General features: G+C 45.5%; 1 protein-coding gene, 1 non-coding gene and 1 pseudogene across 5 annotated transcripts in view; 2 read left to right on the top strand and 1 right to left on the bottom strand.

Moving 5' to 3' along the window:
• Positions 1-23,145, bottom strand: part of SLC7A7 (solute carrier family 7 member 7) — a 62,029-nt gene that overhangs the window by 4,560 nt on the left and 34,324 nt on the right. For all 4 annotated transcript variants that reach the window (XM_016194547.2, XM_016194544.2, XM_060175333.1 and 1 more), the window contains 4 exons: positions 9,836-9,961; positions 7,305-7,449; positions 386-509; positions 32-135 (listed from right to left, as the gene is read on the bottom strand). In XM_016194547.2, the coding sequence (XP_016050033.1) occupies positions 32-135; positions 386-509; positions 7,305-7,449; positions 9,836-9,961 (499 nt within the window). The remainder of the gene's footprint in view (positions 1-31; positions 136-385; positions 510-7,304; positions 7,450-9,835; positions 9,962-23,145) is intronic.
• LOC132533621 (small nucleolar RNA SNORA70) lies at positions 18,182-18,315 on the top strand. Its single transcript, XR_009545482.1, has one exon. It is a non-coding gene; the product is annotated as a small nucleolar RNA SNORA70 (small nucleolar RNA).
• LOC107523296 (large ribosomal subunit protein uL16-like) lies at positions 18,203-18,854 on the top strand (annotated as a pseudogene).

The raw sequence follows: 23,145 nt of genomic DNA, 5'->3' as shown, positions 1-23,145 counted from the left end.
GCCCCTGCCCTAGCTCTTTACAGAATCATACCTAGAAGCAGCCACGATGGAAGCGTTGAGGCCACCAAAGCAGGATACTGCAACTGCCAGTGATATTGTCCAGTTGAACATTCCAAAAATCTGGTCTGCAAAAGTCTAAGGGAAAAGGAATGGGGGGGAAAAAATGTGTCCTTAGCCGAGGCCAGAAAGAGATGATGAAGTCAGGGATGGGAATGCCACAGACTCCCCTACTAGAAAGCCAAACCTGCTTCCACAACGAGGAATAAATCCAGTATCCTAAACATACCCTCAAGGACTACCCACTTCTGGAGACTTCCAGGGCTGAGCTATGCCCAGAAGCCCACAGACACACCACAGCCTTCTCCGGCTAGTGAAAATCCTTTACCACAGCAACAGCGTCACTGGCCAGGATGTCGCCCATGTTTAGTACGGTGTAGTAGGCCACATTGGTCAAGATGTAGATGATGGTGACGATGGGCATGGAGATGCCAATGGAGAGGGGCAGATTCCTACAGCCAAACAGGATAATGGGTAACGTTAGTCCCGAGGCCACCCCCACCCCCTCTAATCCTTAGGCTGACACCCAGGTCCAAGACAGGCATTTCCCCAGACCTTTTACCTTTGAAGTTGCCTCAGATAGTGGCTTAAGCTCTTAAGAACTAAAGAGTGTATATTAAACACAAGGACCCACGCAAGGATCCGAGTTCAAGCCCCCCCCACACACACACACACTCCCCATCTGCAGCAGGGATGCTTCACAAGCAGCGAAGCAGGTCTGCAGGTGTCTGTCGTTCTCCCTCCCTATCTCCCACTCCTCTCTCAATATCTCTCTGTCCTATCCAATAAAAAGGGAAAAAATGGTGTGGTCCAGGAGGTGGCGCAGTGGATAAAACATTGGATTCTCAAGCAGGAGGTCCCGAGTTCAATCCCTGACACCACATGTACTAGAGTGATGTCTGGTTCTTTCTCTCTCTCCTGCTATATTTCTCATTAATTAATAAATAATCGTTAAAAAATAGAAGAAGAAGAAGAAAGAAATTAAGAAATAGAAGAAGAAGAAGAAAGAAAGAAAGAAAGAAAGAAAGAAAGAAAGAAAGAAAGAAAGTGTTGTTAAAATTCGTAGGCTCTAGCCGGGCTGGCTTGCTTCACGGGCGGCTAACAGAGACACGGAGACAATGGCTGGGCAGGGAAGCTGTATTTCTTTATTCAGGAACAACGATTCATAAACTAAGACAAACTAATCACCAAACAGAACTCTGCTGTCTCTTCGCTGCGGCGCAAACACTCTTACTCTCGAACTCAGGAACTCTCCAACTCTGGAACTCTCGAACTCTGAAACTCTTCCACTGTGGAACTCTCTCTTACTCTGTAACTCTCAGAATCTCTGGCACTCAGGAACCCTGGAACTCTGGCGAGGTTCCTAGGGGCGGGGCCAAGCGGGCCCGCGAAATTAGCAGGCCTGATCTAATTCTCTTGGCGGGGGAGAACTAGAACCCAATGTAAAGCATACAACAAGAAAGAAAGAAAAAGAAAGGAAGAGGGGGAAAAATGGCCACCAGGAGTGGTGCATTCAGAGTGCAGGCACTGAGCTCCATCAATAATCCTGGAGGCAAAAAAAAAAAAAAAGACTAAACAGTGTCAATGGGGTGTGGTCCAGGAGACGGCACAGTGGATGAAGCATTGGACTCTCAAGCAGGAGGTCCTGAGTTCAGTCCTAATCCCTGGCATATGTACCAGAGTGATGTCTAGTCCTTTCTCTCTTTCTCATGAATAAATAAAATTCTCGGAGGGGGGGGGAGGAGTGTCAAAGAAAGGAACGGAACGTCACAGAAGAGTTTAACAGGGTCCGCGTGATAATGCACCCAATTAATCACCAGGCACAAGGGCCTGGCTTTGAGCCCTCAGTCCCCTCCTGCAGAGGGTCTGCTCAATGGGCAGTGAAGTGGGGCAGCAGGCATCTCTCACTCTCTCTTTATTCTCTATCTCCCCATCCTCTCTCAATTTCTCTCTGTCCTGCCTAATAAAAATAAAAAGGGAAAAAATTCACGGCCAGGAGCAGTGGATTTCTAGTTTCGGCACCAAGCCCCATCCATAAAAAATAAATAAATAAATAGAATTTTAAACAAAGAGCTAAACAGAAATGAAAAGGCACATGGTCCAGGTCTGAGACCAGCTTCCACCACCTGTCAGAACCTGCAGCGCTGTGGTGTCTAGCAACTGTTGTTTCGTTTTCACCACAGCACTGCTCAGCTCTGGTTCTTGGTGGCGCCAAGGATGGAACCTGCGAGCCTCGGGCATGGAAATAACCACTGTGCTATCCTAACACTAACAGCTGCGTCTAACAACTGTATCAGCATAGTAGCACAGTAAGACGAACAGTTTCTTGGCTTGATTTGTTTATTTTTGTTACACCCAGAATTCTCGTGTTGTCAAGATTCCTTCTTAAAGATCGTCAATATTGAGAATTTTGCTCTTACTTTTTTTCCAACACTGAGACTGAACCCAAGTTTCTGCATAGGAGTGACACTGAGCAAACTCCGAGCCAACATTGTCATTCCTTCTTTTAGCACAGTCCATCCATGGAGCCCCCTGATGCCTCCACATCCTCCTAGGTAGTGCCAAGCCTCCAATCCAGGCCCTCATACATGGTGAGGTGTGTACTCTAACCAAGTGAGCCATTTACCAGCCCATAAATGTTGGTTAAGTTTGCAGTTTTTTTCAATTTGGGTGGTCAGGGAGATGGCTCAATGGGCAAAGCACAGGACTTAAATGCATCAGGCCCCAGGTCCGATCCTAGTAATGCATATGCCAGAGCACAGCAGTACTCTGGTTCTCTCATAAAATGAAAAAGAAAAGAAAAAATAATAAAGTAAAAGAAAGGAGGGGAGAGGAAAGAAGAAAAGAAAGGAGAGAGGGAGGGAGGGAGGGAGGGAGGGAGGGAAGGGAATATGGATTATAAAACCAGAGAAATAGCACTAGCCACAGCAAAACAAATTTTCCTGCCTCAGGCACCAGAGATCACAGATTCAACCCCCAGCACAACCATCAAGCAGAGCTGAGCCGTTCTCTGCTAAATGTGTGTGTGTAATCATGAAGTTACGAAGGCCAATCGCGACATTTAGCATACCCAGAACAAGACCCCCGTAGGAAGAGTGATGAACAAGAAACCTGGGAAAACATGTCCACCACACCTTTTCTTTTTTAAAAAAACTTTATTAGTAACTTAATATTGATTTACAAAATTAAAAGCTACATGGGGCATAATTCTGTACCTTTTTCACTATCAGAGTTCTGTATCCCCATTCCCTCCATTCGAGGCTACAGTAGTTTGCAGATATGGGTTGGCTATTATTTCTATAGCTGTGTATATATTTTTTTTTTTAGCTGTGTATATTTATAATACTTGCCCCTTTTGATTTTTTTAATTATTGGATACCAACAGAGAGAAATTTAGGGGGGAGGGAGAGAGTCAGAGAGATACCTGCAGCCCTGCTTCACCACTTGTGAAACTTTCCCCTTGCAGGTGGGAACCAGGGGCTTGAACCTGGGTCCTTGGGCACTGTAGTGTGTGCACTCAACCAGGTGCACCACCGCCTGACACCCCCCCCCCCTTTTTTCCCTATGGTCCTCCCTTCTTTTCCTAAGTCACTCCTACACCTATTATTACTTCCAAATGTCCTTCCTTTTCTCCTCTTCTCTCTCCAGGTCCTGATGGAGTTGGAGTTCAGAGCCCTCTGGTCATATTCCTCTATCATATCTCCCCCTGCTAGAAGTATGGACCAAAAAGATTTTGGGGTGCAGAAGTCCACCACACCTTTTTTTAAAAAAATATTTTTTAATATTTATTTATTTTCCCTTTTGTTGCCCTTATTGTTTTTTTATTGCTGTAGTTATTATTGTTGTTGGATAGGACAGAGAAATGGAGAGAGGAGGGGAAGACAGAGACGGGGAGAGAAAGATAGACACCTGCAGACCTGCTTCACTGCCTGTGAAGTGACTCCCCTGAAGGTGGGGAGTCAGGGACTCGAACCAGCATCGTTATGCCGCCGTGGACCACACCTTCTTACTCAGTTTGAGAGCCTGGGATGCCATCCTAACTGGTGGTGATCAAGAGAACGACCAGGTCTTTCAGGTGTGGCACACCTGGTTGAGTGCACGTCACAATGCACAAACCCTAGGGTTCAAGCCCCCAATCTCCAATTGCAGGGGGAAAGCTTTGCAAGTGGTGAAACAGTGTTACAGGTCTCTCTCTCTCACACTTTCTTTCACCCCCTTTCCTCTCAATTCCTGGATGTCTCTATCCAATATATAAACAAAGATAATTAAAAAGAAAAAAAATTACGAGAAATGCCGTGCTAGCGTGGGGGTGCCTCTTCCCAGATGCAGGGGTTGGAGAGAACTCGACCAGAGACAGCCTGGGCTGTTACTCACTCAGCGAAGCGGGAGAGATGACTCATGAACTCGTGATGGAGTGGCAATGCAATGTCTTTACTGATCAGAGAGCCAAGGCTTTTAAACAGTAGACCCGGGAAGTGGCAAGTCGTTGGAAACAGAAATGGCTAGGAAGGGGGTGGAGAAAGACAAAAGTGGACTGGGATAGGTAGGAACTTCCTTAGCAACTATTGCAAGGGTTTTATCTGGTAGGATTAATATTACCCTGCAGGCAGGGAGGGTCTCAAGGTAGAAAGAAGATAGATCAAAGGAATGGAATGGGTGGGGAATCTCTTAGGCAAAACAATGATTACGTAAATAGGCCATATAATCAGGAATGCAGGGTGCTTTGTGAGGCTCCTCACAATCACATCTCCCCCTTTCCTTTTATCTAATGGCCATAGTATCAGGAATGCAGGATGCTTTGTGAGGCTCCTCACAATCACATCTCCCCCTTTCTTTTTATCTAATGGCCATAGTATCAGGAATGCAGGGTGTTTTGTGAGACAGGGAGTCTAACAGGACAAGACACACCTTTGGGGTTACTCCTGTCCCTCCTTGCTCAGCCTCTCGGTAGAGAGAGAGAGAGACTAACAGGGTAGACGCACTCCTCAGGTCAAACCCTGCCAGGCTCAACCACATCCTCACAATTTCCCAACAGAGAAAGACCTCAAGGTCCTTCTAGCTCATAAGTCATAATCTGTATAAACCTTCTTCACTGTGTGTGGATCTCCTTACACACACCACCACTTCTATCCCCTACCAAAAAAAAGGAGGGAGGAGGCAAATGACTCTCAAGTCATTCCACATTATTCCAGTAGGTGGCAGCACCACTAGGCCGCCATCCTACCATTCCTTGCTCCCGGGGCTGCAATTCTGGATGTGTACCAAGCATTTCATTTTGCTTCTCAAAGCCAAATGCAGTTGGTTGTTATTCTTCTGACTGAATGTTTACAGAGCATCTCTGGAACAGTGGATCGGTAGATTTGCTTTACAAATCTGAGGTCCCTTACCAGTTGAATCTCCAGCATCCAGTTTAGCCAGGGCAATGCTCTAAGTCACTCATGCTCCCTCTCTTTCTCACTAAATAAATAAATTTGCTTTTAAAACAAAAGGATAGATGGAGGACGGGTGGTAGTGCATCGGGTTAAGTGCTCATGGTGCAAAGTGGAAGGACTGGAGCAAAGACCTGGTTTGAGCCCCCCCTGGTCCCACCTGCAGAGAGAAAGCTTTGCAAGTGGTGAAGCAGAGTTTCAGGTGTCTCTCTGTCTCTCTCCCTCTCTATCACCCCCTTCCCTCTCGATTTCTGGCTGTCTCTATCCAATAAATAGAGATTTTTTTTAAAAGCACACTATCCAAGTGAGCTATTAAAAAAAGAATATGCCCACTAAAAAATCAATACAGTGAATGTGAAAAGGCCTTTTATTTACTTTTTTCTTCTTAACAAACTCAGAACAGTGGCAGAGAAACCTCAGTGGTAGAGCCTAGTTACTAGCATGTGTGACATTCTGGCTTACATGCCAGCACTGTATCGCTAGAGTGATGCTGTGGCTCTCTCACTCTCAATTAAGTGTACACACATTTTTAAAGACAACTTATTAACAACTATACACCTGGGGGCCAGGTGGTAGTGCATCTGGTTGAGCACTCACACTAACATGCTCAAGGACCCAGGTTCAAGCCTCCTGCCCCGCAACTGTAGGAGGGACATTTCATAAGCAGGGGAGCAGGTCTGCAGGTGTCTCTCTTTTTCTCTCCCTCTTCCCTCTCAATTTCTCTCAAATAAAACAGAAAGGTAAATAAATAAATAAATAAATAAGTAAATAAATAAGGGGGAAATGGTCAGCTGGAGTGGTGGATTCATGGTGCCAGCACTGAGCCCCAGAAATAACACAGATGGCAGTTAATTACTTCCTTAATTAATTAATTAACTTAAAACTACACACTTTGGTTCCATTACTGTGATCATTGAGAGTTTACTTCTCTGGGCTTCAGATATCCTCTCTATTAATGGTGGTACAGTAGATAAAGTGTTGGACCTTGAGCATAAGGCCCTAAGTTTGCTTCCTGGCATCTCATGTGTCAGAGTCTCTCTTATAAATGAATAAGTGCATAAGCAAATATCTTTTTAAAATATAAAACAGGGCAGGGGTAGATAGCATAATGGTTATGCAAACAGACTCTCATGCCTGAGGCTCCAAAATCCTAGGTCCAATCCCCTACACCACCATAAGCCAGAGCTGAGCAGTGATCTGGTAATATATATACATATATATATATATATATATATGACAGGGTTGGTTTAAAAAAAAAATAGCAGGGCGGGGTGGTGGCACACCTGGTTGAGTGCACATGTTCCAATGCTCAAGGACCCAGGTTCAAGCCCCTGGTCTCCACCTGCAGGGGTAAAGCTTTGCAAGTGGTGAAGCAGTGTTGCAGGTGTCTTTTTTTCTCTCTCCCTCCCTATCACCCCCTTCCCTCTTGATTTCTGGCTGTCTCTATCCAATAAATAAATAAAGCTAATTTTTTAAAAAATGGCCTTGGGAGCCTAGTGGTAGCCCAGCCACTAGATCACACACATTCCCACACTCAAGGATCCAGGTATGAGCCCCTAGTCCCCACATGAAGGGGAGGAACTTGCAATGCTCCAGATGTCTCTCCTTTTGCTTTCTCCCTCTCTATCGATCTCTGTCTCTCACCCTTTATGGAAGAAAAAGGGGGGAATTTGGTTGCTGGGAATGATAACCCTGGCAGCAAACAAGCAAATAAAAAAGCGACCTTGGCAGTTGTTGTGTGCTATCTGGCACGTGGTAAGAGCTCAGTAAATGTGGACTGTCACCACTGCGGAGCAGAGTCGCCGGTGAGGCACCTACCTCTCAGGATTCTCAATCTCCTCCGTGACATAGTTGAGTGTATCCCAGCCCGAGTAGGAGAACAGAGCCGAGTACAGGGCCAGGGCGATGTCTCCCATCGCAAATGATGAGCCATCAAAGGAATTCTCAAAGTGAGTGGAGGCTCCTGGAATGCAGAGAACAGGGGAGGCAGAAGGATGGGCGGCCCACTCCAACTCCAAGCTGATCCAGTGAAAGAGCAGAGAAACGTGGCCAGAACAGCAGGTGAGTGACTTAGACCCTTTGGCAGCAAGATGCCAGTGGAGGGACAGAAGAGAGACTTCCACAGGGAAGGGCAGAAATGCAGGGCACAGGGTTCTTGACAGGAAGGAGCTGCTGGGCTTCCTAGGGTAAGAACTCAACACAGAGTAAAGGGATTAGAGTCATGTAGTTCTGTCCTTCCCCTTTATAGCCCCACATGGAGTTGATAGATTGTGCAGGAAGAGCAAGGGCTCACATGTGGAGTAAGTATGTCCACACCTGGAAACTGGAAAGACGCAGATACAAGGAGTCCATTTCTGCACTTGTCCACTCGTCAAGGGAAGGGTAATTAGTCAGTCATAGCACTGGGCTCAACAATCTACAGAAGCCAGTTCCCAGGGACCGATTGACAGACCTTTTGCCAATTTCAACCTCCTCTTGAGTGTAACGTGCACAGACATTAAAAAAAAAAAAAAAGCAGGTTTTGGGGTGTTGGAGGTAGTAACATAATGGTTGTGCAAAAGAGACTTTCAAGCCTGAGGCCCCAAAGTCCCAGGTTCAAGTCCCCAAGCCACCATAAACCAGAACTGAAAGGTACTCTGGTAAAAATAAACGAGCAAGCAAGCAAACAAATAAGACTTTCATGCCTAAGGCTCCAAAGTCCCAGGTCCTATGTCCACACCACCATAAAAAATAAAATAAGTGGGGCCAGACAGTGGGCCACCTAATTAAGTGCTCAGACTACAGTGCGCAAGGACCCAGATTCAGGCCCCTGGTCCCAGCTGCAGGGGGAAAGCTTCACAAGTGGCGAAGCAGGGCTGCAGGTGTCTCTCTGTCTCTCTCCCTCTCTAACTCCCCCAACAATCTCAATTTCTCTGTCTCTGTCCAATAATAAATAAAAATAAAATAAACAGACTTCGGGGTCAGTTTGCCTGCACACAAATTTCAGCTCCAGGGCTGGCAAGTTACCTCACTGTGCACAGTGCACCTGCTCTGCCATGCACACGACCCAAGTTCAAGTCTGTCCTCAATGCCAGCACCACACTGGAGAAAGTTTGCTAGAGTGTCTTTCCCTCTCTCCTTGTGTCTCTGTCTCTCTATCTTCACTTATAACAGTGCAGCCCCAAGGACACAAGAAAAAGATAATTTCAGCTCTACTAACTAGTTGGTGATCCAGGCACTAAATTTAATTCTAGGGGGCAGATGATTGGTAACATGTACATGTCACAATGGTCAATGACCTGGGTTCAAGCCCAATGCTCCCGTCTGCAGGGGAAAGCTTCACAAGTGGTGGAACAGGTCTACAGTGCTACAGGTCTCTCTCTCTTCCTCACTCCCTCTCTCTCTCTCTCTGTCTCACTCTCTCTCCCCTTCCTCTTCAATTTCTGTCTCTATTCAGAATAAATAAATAAATTTTAAATTAAGTAATATAAAAGTTTTAAAAGGGAGTTAGGCGGTAGCACAGCAGGTTAAGTGCAGGTGGTGCAAAGCGCAAGGACCGGCATAAGGATCCCGGTTTGAATCCCCAGCTCCCCACCAGCAGGGGAGTCGCTTCACAGGCAGTGAAGCAGGTCTGCAGGTGTCTATCTTTCTCTGCCCCTCTCTGTCTTCCCCTCCTCTCTCCATTTCTCTCTGTCCTATCCAACAACAATGACATCAATAACAGCAACAATAATAACTACAACAACAATTTTAAAAAGGTTTAAAAATAAAAGAAATTTGGGAGTCGGGGGGTAGCGCAGAGGTTTAAGCACACATGGCACAAAGCGCAAGGATCGGTGTAAAGATCCCGGTTTAAGCCTCCGGCTCCCCACCTGCAGGGGAGTCGCTTCACAAGTGGTGAAGCAGGTCTGCAGGTGTCTATCTTTCTCTCCTCCTCTCTGTCTTCCCCTCCTCTCTCCATTTCTCTCTGTCCTATCCAACAACAATGATGACATCAATAGTAATAATGACTACAACAATAAAACAACAAGGGCAATAAAAGGGAATAAATAAATATTTTTTTAAATTTTTTAATTAAAAAATAAAAGACATTTAATTCTGAAGACTGAGAAGACAGCATGATTAAGCAAAAAAGACTTTCATGCCTGAGGCTCCAAGATCCCAGGCTCAATCCCCAGCACCACCGTAAACCAGAACTAAGCAGTAATCTAGTAAAAGTTAAAAACAGTCCTGTAGCCTCAGTGTCCTTATGTGTAAACTGGGAATAAGAATAGTGCCTGCCATGCGAGACAACGTGTAAGAAGCATTTACAGAAAGCTGGTGCAGAATACACTCAACACATATTAGCTGCTACCAATGTGACTTCTTACCCTGGCCAAGTCTAACGCTGCCCGCGATGATCACAGCAATCAGCGCCACGAGTTTGGCGTAGGTGGAACCATCTTGGACCCTGGTTCCCCACTTAACATTAACACAGTTAATGAAGGTTAATAAACCTGAAAGAAAAATCATAATGGTGAGTGATTACCCGGAGGGCCTTAGGCTCCCAAGCAATTCTTCTAGTACCACCCACTGCGACAGACTTTTCTGGTCAAAGACAGAAGCGTCTAGACTACCCTGCTCTGCGCCGCAGCTCTCTGCCCAAACTGTCTTCACCATCATTACCCAATGGCACTTGCGGAGAACCTGCGTACATAGCATCACACACACTTACATTGGAGACACAAATGTGACTGGAATTGCTTCCATACAATGGGTGATAACAAGTTGTGATATATCCTGGGTGTTGGTTCTGAAAAGTCAAGGTCTCAAGAGTGGGTGGTAGCATACCCAGCTGAGCATATGCATTGCCATGCATAAGGACCTGGGTTCAAGTAGAGGGTCCCCACCTGGGGGGAAGGGGAAGCTTCACCAGCAATGAAGTAATGCTGCAGATGTCTCTCTTTCTCTCTCCCTCTCTACTTCCCTCTCCCCTCTCAGCTTCTCTCGGGAGTCAGGCAGTAGGGCAGCGGGTTAAGTACAGGTGGCGCAAGGACAGGCGTAAGGATTCCAGCTCGAGCCCCCGGCTCCCCACCTGCAGGGGCGTCGCTTCACAGGCGGTGAAGCAGGTCTGCAGGTGTCTGTCTTTTTCTCCCCCTCTCTGTCTTCCTCTCCTCTCTCCACTTCTCTCTGTCCTATCCAACAATGACAACATCAATAATAACAACAGTAGAAACAAGGGCAACAAAAGGGAATAAATATTTTTTTTTTAAAAATTCTCTCTGCCTTATCAAATAAAAGGGGGGGGGTCACTGTTGTAAATGCCAGGTTCACCATGCAGGCACCAAGCCCCAGTAACAGTACTGGTGGCAAAAAGAAGAGGAGGAGGAGGAGGGAATAAAAGAAAGAAAAAGAGAAGAGAGGAGAAGAGAAGAGAAGAGAAGAGAAGAGAAGAGAAGAGAAGAGAAGAGAAGAGAAGAGAAGAGAAGAAGGGAAGGGAAGCAAAGCTAGCATCTCTCCGGCCTCTCTGCCCTGCACCACCTGTTGGTAGGGCAACAGGTGATTCTGCTTTTACTGCTAACCTTGGGGAGTCTGCTGTAACCTATCCAGTGTCTGGGCCAGCAGGTCAGGACATGTGGCCCAGGATTAAGATCAGGGCCAGACTTCCTGCCATGGCCTGCCAGCTCAGCTGCTTGTTTTTGTTCTTGGAAAGACTTTGGGAATAGAGTTTCCCATAGAATGTGAACAGGGCATTTTTCATGACTGGACGTTACAGAATTAAGAACCAAAAGCAGACTGCAAGTCCTACCCTGGCGGAGAGGCAGTCTGTTGACCTGGCAGAGAGTCCGATTCATTGTAAAGTGTTAGGTACATCTGTCCACAGCATAGGCAACTTCTCTGAAAAGCATCTGTATCTTTCATCAGAATCTCAGAGGAAAAGAAGTAACAAATGACTACCTCATATAAAGAAGCCCACACGGTCTGTTGGGTTGACCAGTAACCCCAGGATGTGGCAAGAAAGTCAAAAGAAATAAATCTGGGGTGGACGGGCGTAGATAACATAATGGTTATGCAAAGAGACTCTCATATTTGAGGTGCCAGCATCCCAGGTTCAATCCCCCCATGCTACAACAAACCAGAGCTGAGCAGGGTTCTGGTAAAAAGTAAACCTGTAACTCAGCAGGATTTTCCCACTCCCCGCCCCACACACACCCCACAGCTTGTGGAGCAGGCAAATAGGCACAGGGCACACTTTCCTCACCAAGACTAGGGACTCACTTCACTGCTCTCACCCTCCCAGCTCAGCAACATCATAATCACTCTCCCAAGAGCTCCAGGCAAGATCAGAGCCAGCCTATCTTCCCAGGAGAGATACAGAGGTCTGGAGCCCACCTACCTGCTTCAGGTTACCAGCACCCTTGTCAGACCCAGCAATGGCTTGGCCCCCATAGCCCTTAACCCTCCAGTTTGTCCAGTCCAGCCTTGTATCAATATAGCCCAGGGTCTGGGGAGATAGCATAATGGCTATGCAAAAGACTTTCATGCCTGAGGCTCTGAGCTCTAGGGTTTAATCCCTAGTAACACCATAAACCAGAGTTGAGCAATACTGATAAGAAAAAGGACAAAGAGGGGGTAGGCGGTAGCACAGTGGGTCAGGCTCAGGTGGTACAAAGCACAAGGACCAGCCTAAGGATTCTGGTTCGAGCCCCCAGCTCTCCACCTGCAGGAGAGTCACTTGATGAGCAGTGAAGCAGGTCTGCAGGTGTCTATCTTTCTCTCCCCCTCTCTATCTCCCCTCCTCTCTCTATTTCTCTCTGTCCTATCCAACAACAAGGACATCAATAATAATAATAATAATAACCACAACAATGAAAAAAAAAAGGGCAACAAAAGGGAAAAAATACCCTCCAGGAGCAGTGAATTTATGGTAAAGGCACTGAGCCCCAGAAATAATCCTAGAGACAAAAAAAAAAAAAAAAAAAAAAAAAACTAACCCAAAGGTCACTTCATCCTGAGACACAGGAAAGGCCAGGATCTCAGAACCGCTGTCTCTGCTTCTCCTCCTCCTTTAGAGCTGCCTCCTGCTCTACTCACCCCAAGTTTTTCTCTGCTTTTCTGGGACAGAGGCATTCCAGTCCTGTGCTAGCACTGGCCTTCCTGCCTAATAAACAAGACAATAAATAACCAAACCTTATCTGAGGGGTAGGCAAAAATGCATCCCTGTCTTGAGTTAATTATTAAAGACACGAGCGAACACGAGTCCCTCTAAGCACTGCCACAAAATGGCCAAAGTGCCCATCTCACCCCCCAAACACACACACACATACACACCTTTCAGAATTGTTAATCCTTCTTAGTCAGTCACCCCATTCAGCAGGCCTTGGGTCCCTTCTCCCCATCCTGTAACCTCTCCACCCCTGTGCCCTTAGACTCTCCAGCTAACTCACAAATAGAACTCCAGCCACGTTTCCAATGGGAAAAAGAAAACTGATACTGTCATGCTCACCGGGGAGCAGGACCCACTGGTTGAACTTCATGGTTAATCCCCAGGATAACCATGGCTCATAGGACCAAACTGGAAGAGGCTTAAGGGACTAGTTCTGGCTCAAGTCAGCCTATAGCTGTCTGCCATCAAGTTCTGTTTCCAGGGATGTGGGCAGGGAAAAGCCAGCTCATTCTCCTTTTACTACAACAAATTCTAATAAAGAAAAATATATGCAAGTTAAGTGCATGTGGTGCAAAGCTCAAGGACCGAGAATAAGGATCCCGGTTTGAGCCCCCAGCTCCCCACCTGCAAGGGAAGTAGCTTCACAAGCAGTGAAGCAGGTCTGCAGGTGTCTATCATTCTCTCCACCTCTCTGTCTTCCCCTCCTCTCTCCATTTCTCTCTGTCCTATCCAACAACAACAGCATCAATAACAACAACAATAATAACTACAACAATAAAAAAATCAAGGGCAACAAAAAGGAATAAATAAATATTTTTTTAAAAGGAAGAAAAATATATGGATTGTAGCCCAGGAGGACACAGGGCTGCAGCACTGAATTTACAAGCATGAGGTCTTGAGTTTGATCACTGGCATTTCACGTGCCAGAGTGATACTCTGGTGTACATCCTCACTCTCATTTTCATTTTAATCCCTTCTGCTTCCCTCCTTCCATTCATTTTTATCTGTTCTTTTAACCACCTACATCACACACACACACACATTTCTGAGTCAGCTGCTGTCTGTGTTGGGAATCCTATAAAAGTCTAGGGTAGAAAAAATCATGTCCCTCTGGGTTTTTCAAGGCTGGGAAATTCATTTAAAAAGCATAAAACAGATCAAAAAGAGAGAAAGTAAGGAGAATCATAATAAAAACACATGTCCCTCCTGTATGTTTGGGGGAGATCTAGAAGTTCTGAACCACTCACCCATGTGGTCCCAAGCACAATCCTAAGTAACTTTGTAACAAAGAGGAGATGGGAAAGATGAATGGAGGGTCAGCTAAAATGACCAGGTTCAGGGTTGGGGTAATAGCATACTAGTTATGCAAAATATTTTCATGCCTGAGACTCCTGAGTTCCAGATTCCATCCCCTGCACCATTATAAACCATGGTTGAGCAGAACTCTAATAAAAAAATAATAATTAGCTAATTAACTAATTAATTTTAGGGTGGAAAGATGATTCACCCTGTAAGGTGCACACTCTGCTATGAACAGGGACCCAGGTTTGCGCCCCTGGTCACCACATGTGAGCCCCTGCACAAGGGAAGCTTTATGAGAGGTAGAACAGTGCTGGAGTGTCTCTCTATCTGCCTTTCTCCCTTTTCTCTTTTTCTCTACATAGAAGAAGGAGGAGGAAGAGGAGGAGGAGAAAAGTTTCATGGCCCAGGCAGTGGCACAGTAGATAAAGTATAAGGTTCCCAGTGCTATCTCTAGCATGCATGTGCCAGAGTGATGCTCTGTTGAAAGAAAAAGAAAGGAGGGGAGAAGGAAAGGAAAGGAACGGAAAAGAAAGGAAAGGAAAGGAAAGGAAAGGAAAGGAAAGGAAAGGAAAGGAAAGGAAAGGAAAAGAAAGGAAAGGAAAGGAGAAGAGAAGAGAAGAAAAGAAAAGGAAGGAAGGAAGGAAGAAAAGGCAGGCTTGGGCAGGGGTGTAGCTAGCATAATGGTTAGACAGGCTTAAGGTTTCTAAATCCCAGGTTCAATTCCCCACACCACCATAAACTGGAGCTGAGTGGTGCTCTGGTTTTAAAAGAGAGAGAAAGAGAGAGAGAGAGAGAGTCCACCAGAAGCAAGGGAGTCACACAAGTTTAGAGATCCAGTGATAAACCTGGTGGCAAAATAAAATAATCTCCTGGAAGAAGGGGTGAGGTCAGCTGGGTTACAGGAGGACGTGAGCAGAGCAAAGGCACGTTAACTCAGGTTCCACCCTCTCCTCAGGCCAGATCCTCCCTGGACGTCTATTTCAAAGGTCATTATACATTATACTCCATTATATTTCCAGGGTGGCTCTTATCAAATTAACTTTCTACCAAGGACATACTCTGGAGGTGGCAGATTTTTTTGTTCCCCTTCTAAAGAGTCCGGGGAGCAGAGTGATTGCCGGAGAAAGCTGGAGAGCTGGCCCTCACCTTCCCCGGTGTCCCGCTTCCTCCGGGGACTCTTGGCCATGGGAGCACAGAGCAGGAAATGGGCATGGCGGGCTGTGGTGCTGACTGGGCTCTTTGTCCGGCCCTGGTGGATACAGCTGACTGGAGGCCCGAGCCTAGCCAAGTTTACCGTTAGTTAAAGTGGAGCCAAAACTCCTGCTTGGGAAATCAGGGGAAGGAGAGAACAGTGGAGCTAGGATAACATGGACTCGGGCGCAAGTTAACCTCTCCAGTGCCCACGCCCTGCTCCTTCCAGGTGCAATTCAGTATCCACCCAGCTCAAGGCCAAGTCCACAGGAAAATGGCCTGAAATCACCTTGGACCTTTGACTTGGGTTGAGCTGCACTGCTGACCTGACCCCTGAAGCAGAAGCTGCAAGGAAGTCACTCCTGCAAGCATCTGAACAATAGCCGCTGAGTGGACAAGCCCAGCCCACACAGGCTTTCCTGCACAGGAGGCAGGTCTGGCATTCACTATAGAATTAAAAGCCAGAAAAAAAAAAAATAAATAAATAAATAAATAAAAAGAATTAAAAGCCAGGAGAGTGGGGTAGATAGCATCATGGTTATGCAAAGAGACTCTCATGTCTGAGGCTCCAAAATCCCAGGTTCAGTCCCCCACACCACCATAAACCAGAGCTGAGCAGTGCTCTAGTAAAAATAATAATAATAATAATAATAATAATAATAATAATAAATTAAAAAACAAATAAAATCCAGGAAAGCACTACGTAGGTTGATCCAGAATGGAACAAGTTTCAGGTCCATCCCAGATCTAGTCTCTCTGGCCCAAACTGTAGTTCCTGGGAAGGAACATGATTAAACCTACAATTCCCAGCACCAAGCTTTAAATACATAGACTACTACACACTGAATTTAGTAATTTAAGATTGTATTTATATCTATTATTCATCATTTTATTGTTTTCTAACCAGAGGACTGTTCAGCTCTGGCTTATGGTACTGCCAGGGTTAGAATCTAGAACCCTGGATTACAGGCATAAAATCATGTCATCTCCATGACCCTATGATTGTATTTAATACTATTTAAGATTTCTATTTAATCCATCTTCTGCTATGAATTCCCAGTGACTTTAGGCCCTCAATCCTTTATTAGGCAACTCATTCCACTTTTAAAGAACTCTGGGTGGAGGATAGATAGCATAATGGCTATTATGCAAAGAGACTTTCCTGCCTGAAGCTCCCAAGTCCCAGGTTCAATACCCTGCACCACCATAAGCCAGAGCTGAGCAATGCTCTGGTAAAAAAAAAAGGGGGGGGGGAAGAACTCAGTTAGCAAGCAAAAAGTCAGCACAGTGGTTATGTAAAGGACTTTCATGCCTGATACTCCAAAATCCCAGGTTTAATCCTCAGCACTATCATAAACCAGAGCTGAGGGAGTCGGGCTGTAGCGCAGCGGATTAAGCGCAGGTGGCGCAAAGCACAAGGACCGGCATAAGGATCCGGTTCGAACCCCGGCTGCAGGGGAGTCGCTTCACAGGCGGTGAAGCAGGTCTGCAGGTGTCTTTCTCTCCTCCTCTCTCCATTTCTCTCTGTCCTATCCAACAACAACAACAACAATAATAACTACAACAATAAAACAACAAGGGCAACAAAAGGGAATAAATAAATAAAATAAATTTAAAAAAAAATTTTTTAATAAATAAATAAATAAATAAACCAGAGCTGAGTAGTGCTCTGGTAAAATAATAATAATAGTAATTCCTTTCCAGGCTGGGCAATGGCTCACCCAACAACATGGTATATGCACATATCATATTACCATGTGCGAGGACAGGGGTTCAAGCCCGTGGGCCCCAGCTGCAGGGGAGTGGGTGGGGGCATTACACCATACAAATGTCCTATCTTATAGTTCTGTAGGTCAGAAATGTGAGTGGGTCTCACTGGGCTAGAACCACAGTGGCAGTAGTGCTGGGATCCCTGCTGGAGAGTCTTGGAGGAATCCACTGAGGAATCCATTCCTTGCTCGCTAGGAACCTGCACATGCCCCTTGCTTCATGGTCATCTTCGATGTCAGCCAGGGCTAGTGGCACCTCTCACATTACATCACTCTCACACTGACTTCTGCCTCATTGTTCTGGTGATAAAGGAGTGATAACCTTGCTTTTCAAGAAAGAAAAAGAAGCATTCTGCATTGATAATTTGAGGTCATTCCTATCCTAATCTGGGGTCTATCTGTCAGACCTGGCTGGCAAGGATGAAAAGAAAGACCTCTTGTAGTCCTTATGGACTAACTAAAAACAAGCTGTGTTAAATTCATTTCATGGGGAGGGGGGGTTCAATTTACATTTTTTCACTTATTCATTGGTTATTCTTTATTTTTTCATTTTAATTGGGGGATTAATGGTTTACACTAAGTACAGTTGGTGACACATGGATAACATTTCTTATCTCAACATGATAGATGTCTGCAAGACACTCTCAACAGGATCCACCTGGCTCAAACCAGGATCCTTACTCCGGTCCTTGCGCTTTGTGTCATGTGCGCTTAACCCACCGCAGTACTGCCTGTCTCCCAAATTCATCATTCTCAGTAGCTGAGTAGTATTCCACTATGTATATAAACCACACCTTACTCAGCCACTCATCTATTGTTGAACATCTAGGTTGCTTCTAAGTTTGAACTATAGCAATTTACATTTTTTATTTCAATTGTATACCACACAAAAGCCACAGTGGATGTCATAAGAACATACTTGATGGATCTTTGCAAATAGAGTGCTTACCTAACCAGCATCCATATCAAGAAACTACCCACCCCAACCCACAACCCTCTCTAAAATCCAATAAAAGGGGGAAAAATGGCTTCCAGGAACAGTGGATTCATAGTGCCAGCACTGAGCCCCAGCGATAACTCTGGAAGCAAATAAACAAATAAGTAAATCCTTATCATATTTGAATATCCATATTAAAGTTGAAAAAATTAGATTTCCTTATTTACTGATGAGAAAGGAGAGAGTACCAGAAATTTAACCTGACATATTTGACGCTAGGAATCAAACACAGACCCTCATGCTTGAGACTACAATGCTTCACCACACACTTTGCCACCTCCCAGACCACAGTATTAAGAGCTTTAGGGGTCTGCAGCCAATTAAGCTGACCATGCTGCCCTCCCCATGGCTCTCGGTGTGCAGTGGCTGCAAACAGCAGCCTCCTGGGTAATGTATGCAGCCTGTTGCTTGTATAGACTGCCCTAAGGGACCCTGGAGACAGCCCTAAGGGACCCTGGAGACAGCCCTTCCTACTCTGTGTTCATTTTATGCCTGACCTCCTACTGTCCCTAATCTTAGGCTCCAGACGGGAATGTGAGGTGCTTTTGGGAAGCCCCAGGGCACCGTGGCCAGAGTCCACATTTGCCAGGTCATCATGTCCATCTGCACCAAACTGCAAAACAAAGAGCATGTGATCAAGGCCCTGCGCAGGGCCAAGTTCAAATTCCCTGGACACCAGAAAATCCACATCTCCAAGAAGTGGGGCTTCACCAAGTTTAACGCAGATGAACTTGAAGACATGGTGGCTGAAAAGCGCCTCATTCCAGATGGCTGTGGAGTCAAATACATCCCCAACCGTGGTCCCCTGGACAAGGGGCAGGCCCTGCACTCCTGAGAGCCTCAGAGGTGTCCCTTCATCAATGACAATAAATCAAGATCCTGCTTAAAAAAAAAAAATAAATTTTAAGAGCTTTATGGGTTAAATGGCATGCTGTCTTAGATTTTCTAGAAAAATGTAGTGGTATGAGCGAACTCTGGTTAGCATACTCTTACATGTTTGACATTTCCCATAATAAGACTTTTTGGCTTTTGTTTTTGCCTACAGGGTTATTGTTGGGGCTCAGTGCCTGCACTACAAATCCACTGCTCCTGGAGGCTATTTTTTTCCCTTTTGTTGCCTTTGTTGTTTATCATTATTGTTATTATTGTTGTTATTGATGTCGTTGTTGGATAGTACAGAGAGAAATGGAGAGAGGACAAGAGGACAGAGAAGAGGAGAGAAAAGACAGACACCTGCAGCTTCACCGCTTCTGAAGTGACGCCCCTGCAGGGGGGGGGGACCTCAAGCCTGGATTTTATGCAGGTCCTTGCGCTTTGCTGCGCTTAACCCGCTGTGCTAATGCCAGGCCCCCAGACATTTTTTTAAAGTATCGAGGCACTGCTTCTACTAACGCAACTGATTTGAATAAGAGACAATCAATGAGTTGAGGTATTCACCACTAGTCATACTCTTTATGAAGAAAACAATGATATTTATGCTCTTTCTGATGAGTCCACAATCATATTATTCCTACTTAAAAAAAAAAAAAAAGATGTATTTATTTATTTATTTATTGGGTGAGGGTGGGAGAATCAGAGCATGGCTCTGGCCTGCTCAATGCCAGTAATCAAACTCAGGAATCATGCCTGAGTGTCCACCTCCCAGGATGCTCTACTTTATTTTTGCTTTTGTTCTCTTGTTCTCTATACTTGAGGGAAGAATTCCAGGCACTGTTACTATGGTTTCCAGGCACTGTTATTATGGAAGACACTCAAGAAACTTTCCTCAGTGGAACCCAAGAGCCTCTGATAGCAATCCTTCCCGAGGCAGCAGAGAGTATTAACAGAGGACAGTCTTTACACACTTTTAAAATGATAAGCACAGGGGCCCAGACTGGGTGGCACACTGGGTTACGCGCACATCTTAAGTACGAAGTACAAGGACTCACGGAAAGATCCCGGTTTGAGCCCAGCCGCACCGCCCCCTCCCCGGCTCCCCCCCCCCCTGCCGCCCCGCCCCGCGGCTCCCCACCTGCAGGAGGTCACTTCACAAGCAGTGAAGCAGGCAGGTTTGCAGATGTCTTTCTCTCTCCACACCCCTACCTCCCCCCCACTCTATCTTCTCCCCTCTCAATTTCTATGTCCTATTAACAAAAAAAGGGGGGGCGCCAGCAGCAGTGAATTTATAGTTCCGACAAAAAAAAGTGGTCCAGGAAGTGGCGCAGTGGATAAAGCATCAACTCTCAAGCATGAGGTCCTGAGTTCAATCCCCAGCAGCACATGTACGAGAGTGATGTCTGGTTCTTTCTCTCTTTCCTCCTATCTTTCTCATTAATAAATAACTAAAATCTTAAAAAAAAAAAAAAAAGCGATAAGCCTGGAGGCAAAAAACCAAAATAAATAAATAAAGGAGTTGGGTGGTAGTGCAGTGGGATAAGCGCATGTGGCAAAGCGCAAGGACCGGCCTAAGGATCCCAGGGGAGTCACTTCACAGCCGTGAAGCAGGTCTGCAGGTGTCTTTCTCTCCCCTCTCTCTGTCTTCCTTCCTCTCCTCTCTCCATTTCTCTCTGTCTTATCTAACAACGATGACATCAATAACCACATTAATAACTACAATAATAAAAAAGGCAACAAAAGGGAAAATAAATAAATATAAAAATATTTTTAAAAAATAAAGGGGAGTCGGGCTGTAGCGCAGCGGGTTAAGCGCAGGTGGCGCAAAGCACAAGGACCGGCATAAGGATCCCGGTTCGAACCCCGGCTCCCCGCCTGCAGGGGAGTCGCTTCACAGGCGGTGAAGCAGGTCTGCAGGTGTCTGTCTTTCTCTCCCCCTCTCTGTTTTCCCCTCCTCTCTCCATTTCTCTCTGTCCTGTCCAACAACGACAACAACAATAATAACTACAACAATAAAACAAGGGCAACAAAAGGGAATAAATAAATAAAATAAATATTAAAAAAAAAAAAAAGAAAAAAAATAAAATAAATAAATAAAATGATGGGCACATATTTGCAATGAGGGAGAACAGACCTCTATTTGGTTACAAAAGGAAACCTATTTATAGGCAGAGAGCTAGAAGCAATACTGGGTGGTACTGTTTATTTCATCTGCTGGGGAAAAAAGGGGAAGTCAAGTCCTTTGACAGGCCAGTGTATCTTGGCCTACTAAAATTAGCCTCTCATTACAATGTAAGAATCAAAACGGAGGGGCGTGCAGCCCATGTTATAGCAGAGCCGAATCTCTTTCTGATAGGCTCCAGCAACCTCAGGAACAACACTTTATTTTTCTCTTTTGTACCAGAGCTGCTCAGCTTTGGCTCACGGTAGTGCAGGGGATTGAACCTGGGACCTTAGAGTCTCAGGTGTGGAAAGCCTTTTGCATGATCGCTAAACCATCTCTTTGATGTACAACCCCACTTTTGAACATATTCCATATTATAATCAAATATGAAAGTCTCCTGCTTGCAAGAAAAGTTAAAGCAAATATTTTTTATATTTTTATCTTTTTTTTATTTGCTTTTTCCCCCCTTTTGTTGCCCTTGTTTTGTTGTTGTTGTTGTTATTGATGTCGTTGTTGTTGAATAGGACAGAGAGAAATGGAGAGAGGAGGGGAGAGAAAGAGAGACACCTGCAGACCTGCTTCACCGCCTGTGAAGCGACTCCCCTGCAGGTGGGGATCCTTAAGCCATTCCTTGCGCTTCGTGCCACATGCGCTTAACCCACTGTGCTACCGCCCAACCTCCCAATTTTTTTAAATATTTATTTACTTATTGAATAGAGATAGCTAGAAATTGTGAGGAAGGGGAGATAGAGAGGGAGAGAGGCAGAGAGACACCAGCAGCACAGCTTCACCACTTGTGAAGCTTTCCCCCTGCAGGTGGAGACCAAAGGCTTGAACCCAGGTCCTTGGCGAACTGTAATGTGTGCGCTTAACCAGGTTCGTCACCATCCCACCCCAAACATGTTTATTTTTATAGATACAAATAGATACAAATCCAAACCGCCATTCTCAAATCTTCTATTACTCAAAATGTGTTATTACTAAGCAAATTTCCCACCTTTGTTTTGTTTTGTATGAGGAAGATTCATTGATGATACAAAAAGAGGAAGAGAGAGGGTGGGGGTAGATAGCATAATGATTATGCAAATGGACTCTCATGCCTGAGACTCCAAAGTCCCAGGTTCAATCCCACCCCCACCCTCACCCCCCACCCCCGGCACCATCATAAGCCAGAGCTGAAAAGTGCTCTGGTTAAAAATAAATAAATAAATAAATAATAACAAAAGAAGTAGAAAAAGAACATCACTCTGGAACATGAGATGCTAGAAATCAAATTCAGGGACTCATGCTTGAGAGTCCAACACTTATCCCCTGCATCACTTCCCAGGATGCAGTTTTCCACACAATATAGCTGAGAGTTTACAAAGCACCCCAATTTATACTTTTATACTTTTATCTGTGCATTTTCTCCTTTCCTCTGAAACCTCAGTGTGATTAGACACGGTCTCCCAATCTCCCTGAAATCTACTCCACCCTTTGCAAGAGTCCATGCTTCGTCATGACCCCTTAGCATTCACAGCCAAGTACTGTTCTGTGTGCTCTCAGATTTTCAAGTACACAGCCCTCGACCGACAGAGATAAACATTCCACCCACCACTCCGCTCCTACTCTTGAACGTCAAAGTCACCAGTGACTCAGGTATTTTCTGAGGGGTGACATCATTCATCCCACAGCAATCAGCAGATGGACAGATGTCCATGGGTTTAATTGGCCTGAGCAAGCTCCTCATCACATGCTGTTTAAGAAAAGAAAAAAAGGGGGCGGGCGGTAGCACAGCAGGTTAAGCACAAAGAACAAGAACCGGTAAAGATCCAGGTTGGAGCCCCCGGCTCCCCACCTGCAGGGGGGTTGCTTCACAAGCGGTGACGCAGAGCTGCAGGTGTCTATCTCTCTCTCCCTTTCTATCTTCCTCTTCCTCTCAATTTCTAGCTGCCTCTATCAAGTAAGTAATGATAGTAAAATAAATTTTAAAAATAGAGAAATACGGAGTCGGGGTGGCGCTGCGGGTTAAGCGCACCTGGCGCAAGCGCAAGGACGGGCACAAGCATCGCGGTTCGAGCCCCCGGCTCCCCACCTGCAGGGGAGCCGCTTCACAAGTGGTGAAGCAGGTCTGCAGGTGTCTAACTTTCTCTCCCCCTCTCTGTCTTCCCTTCCTCTCTCCATTTCTCTCTGTCCTACCCAACAACGAAAGCAAATAACAACAATAATAATAACAACGATAAACAACAAGGGCAACA

This window comes from Erinaceus europaeus, chromosome 16 (genome assembly GCF_950295315.1).
Source record: "Erinaceus europaeus chromosome 16, mEriEur2.1, whole genome shotgun sequence".
Taxonomy (NCBI): domain Eukaryota; kingdom Metazoa; phylum Chordata; class Mammalia; order Eulipotyphla; family Erinaceidae; genus Erinaceus; species Erinaceus europaeus.
The sequence above is the reverse complement of the archived record's forward strand: the minus strand, read 5'-3'. Positions and strand labels throughout refer to the sequence as shown.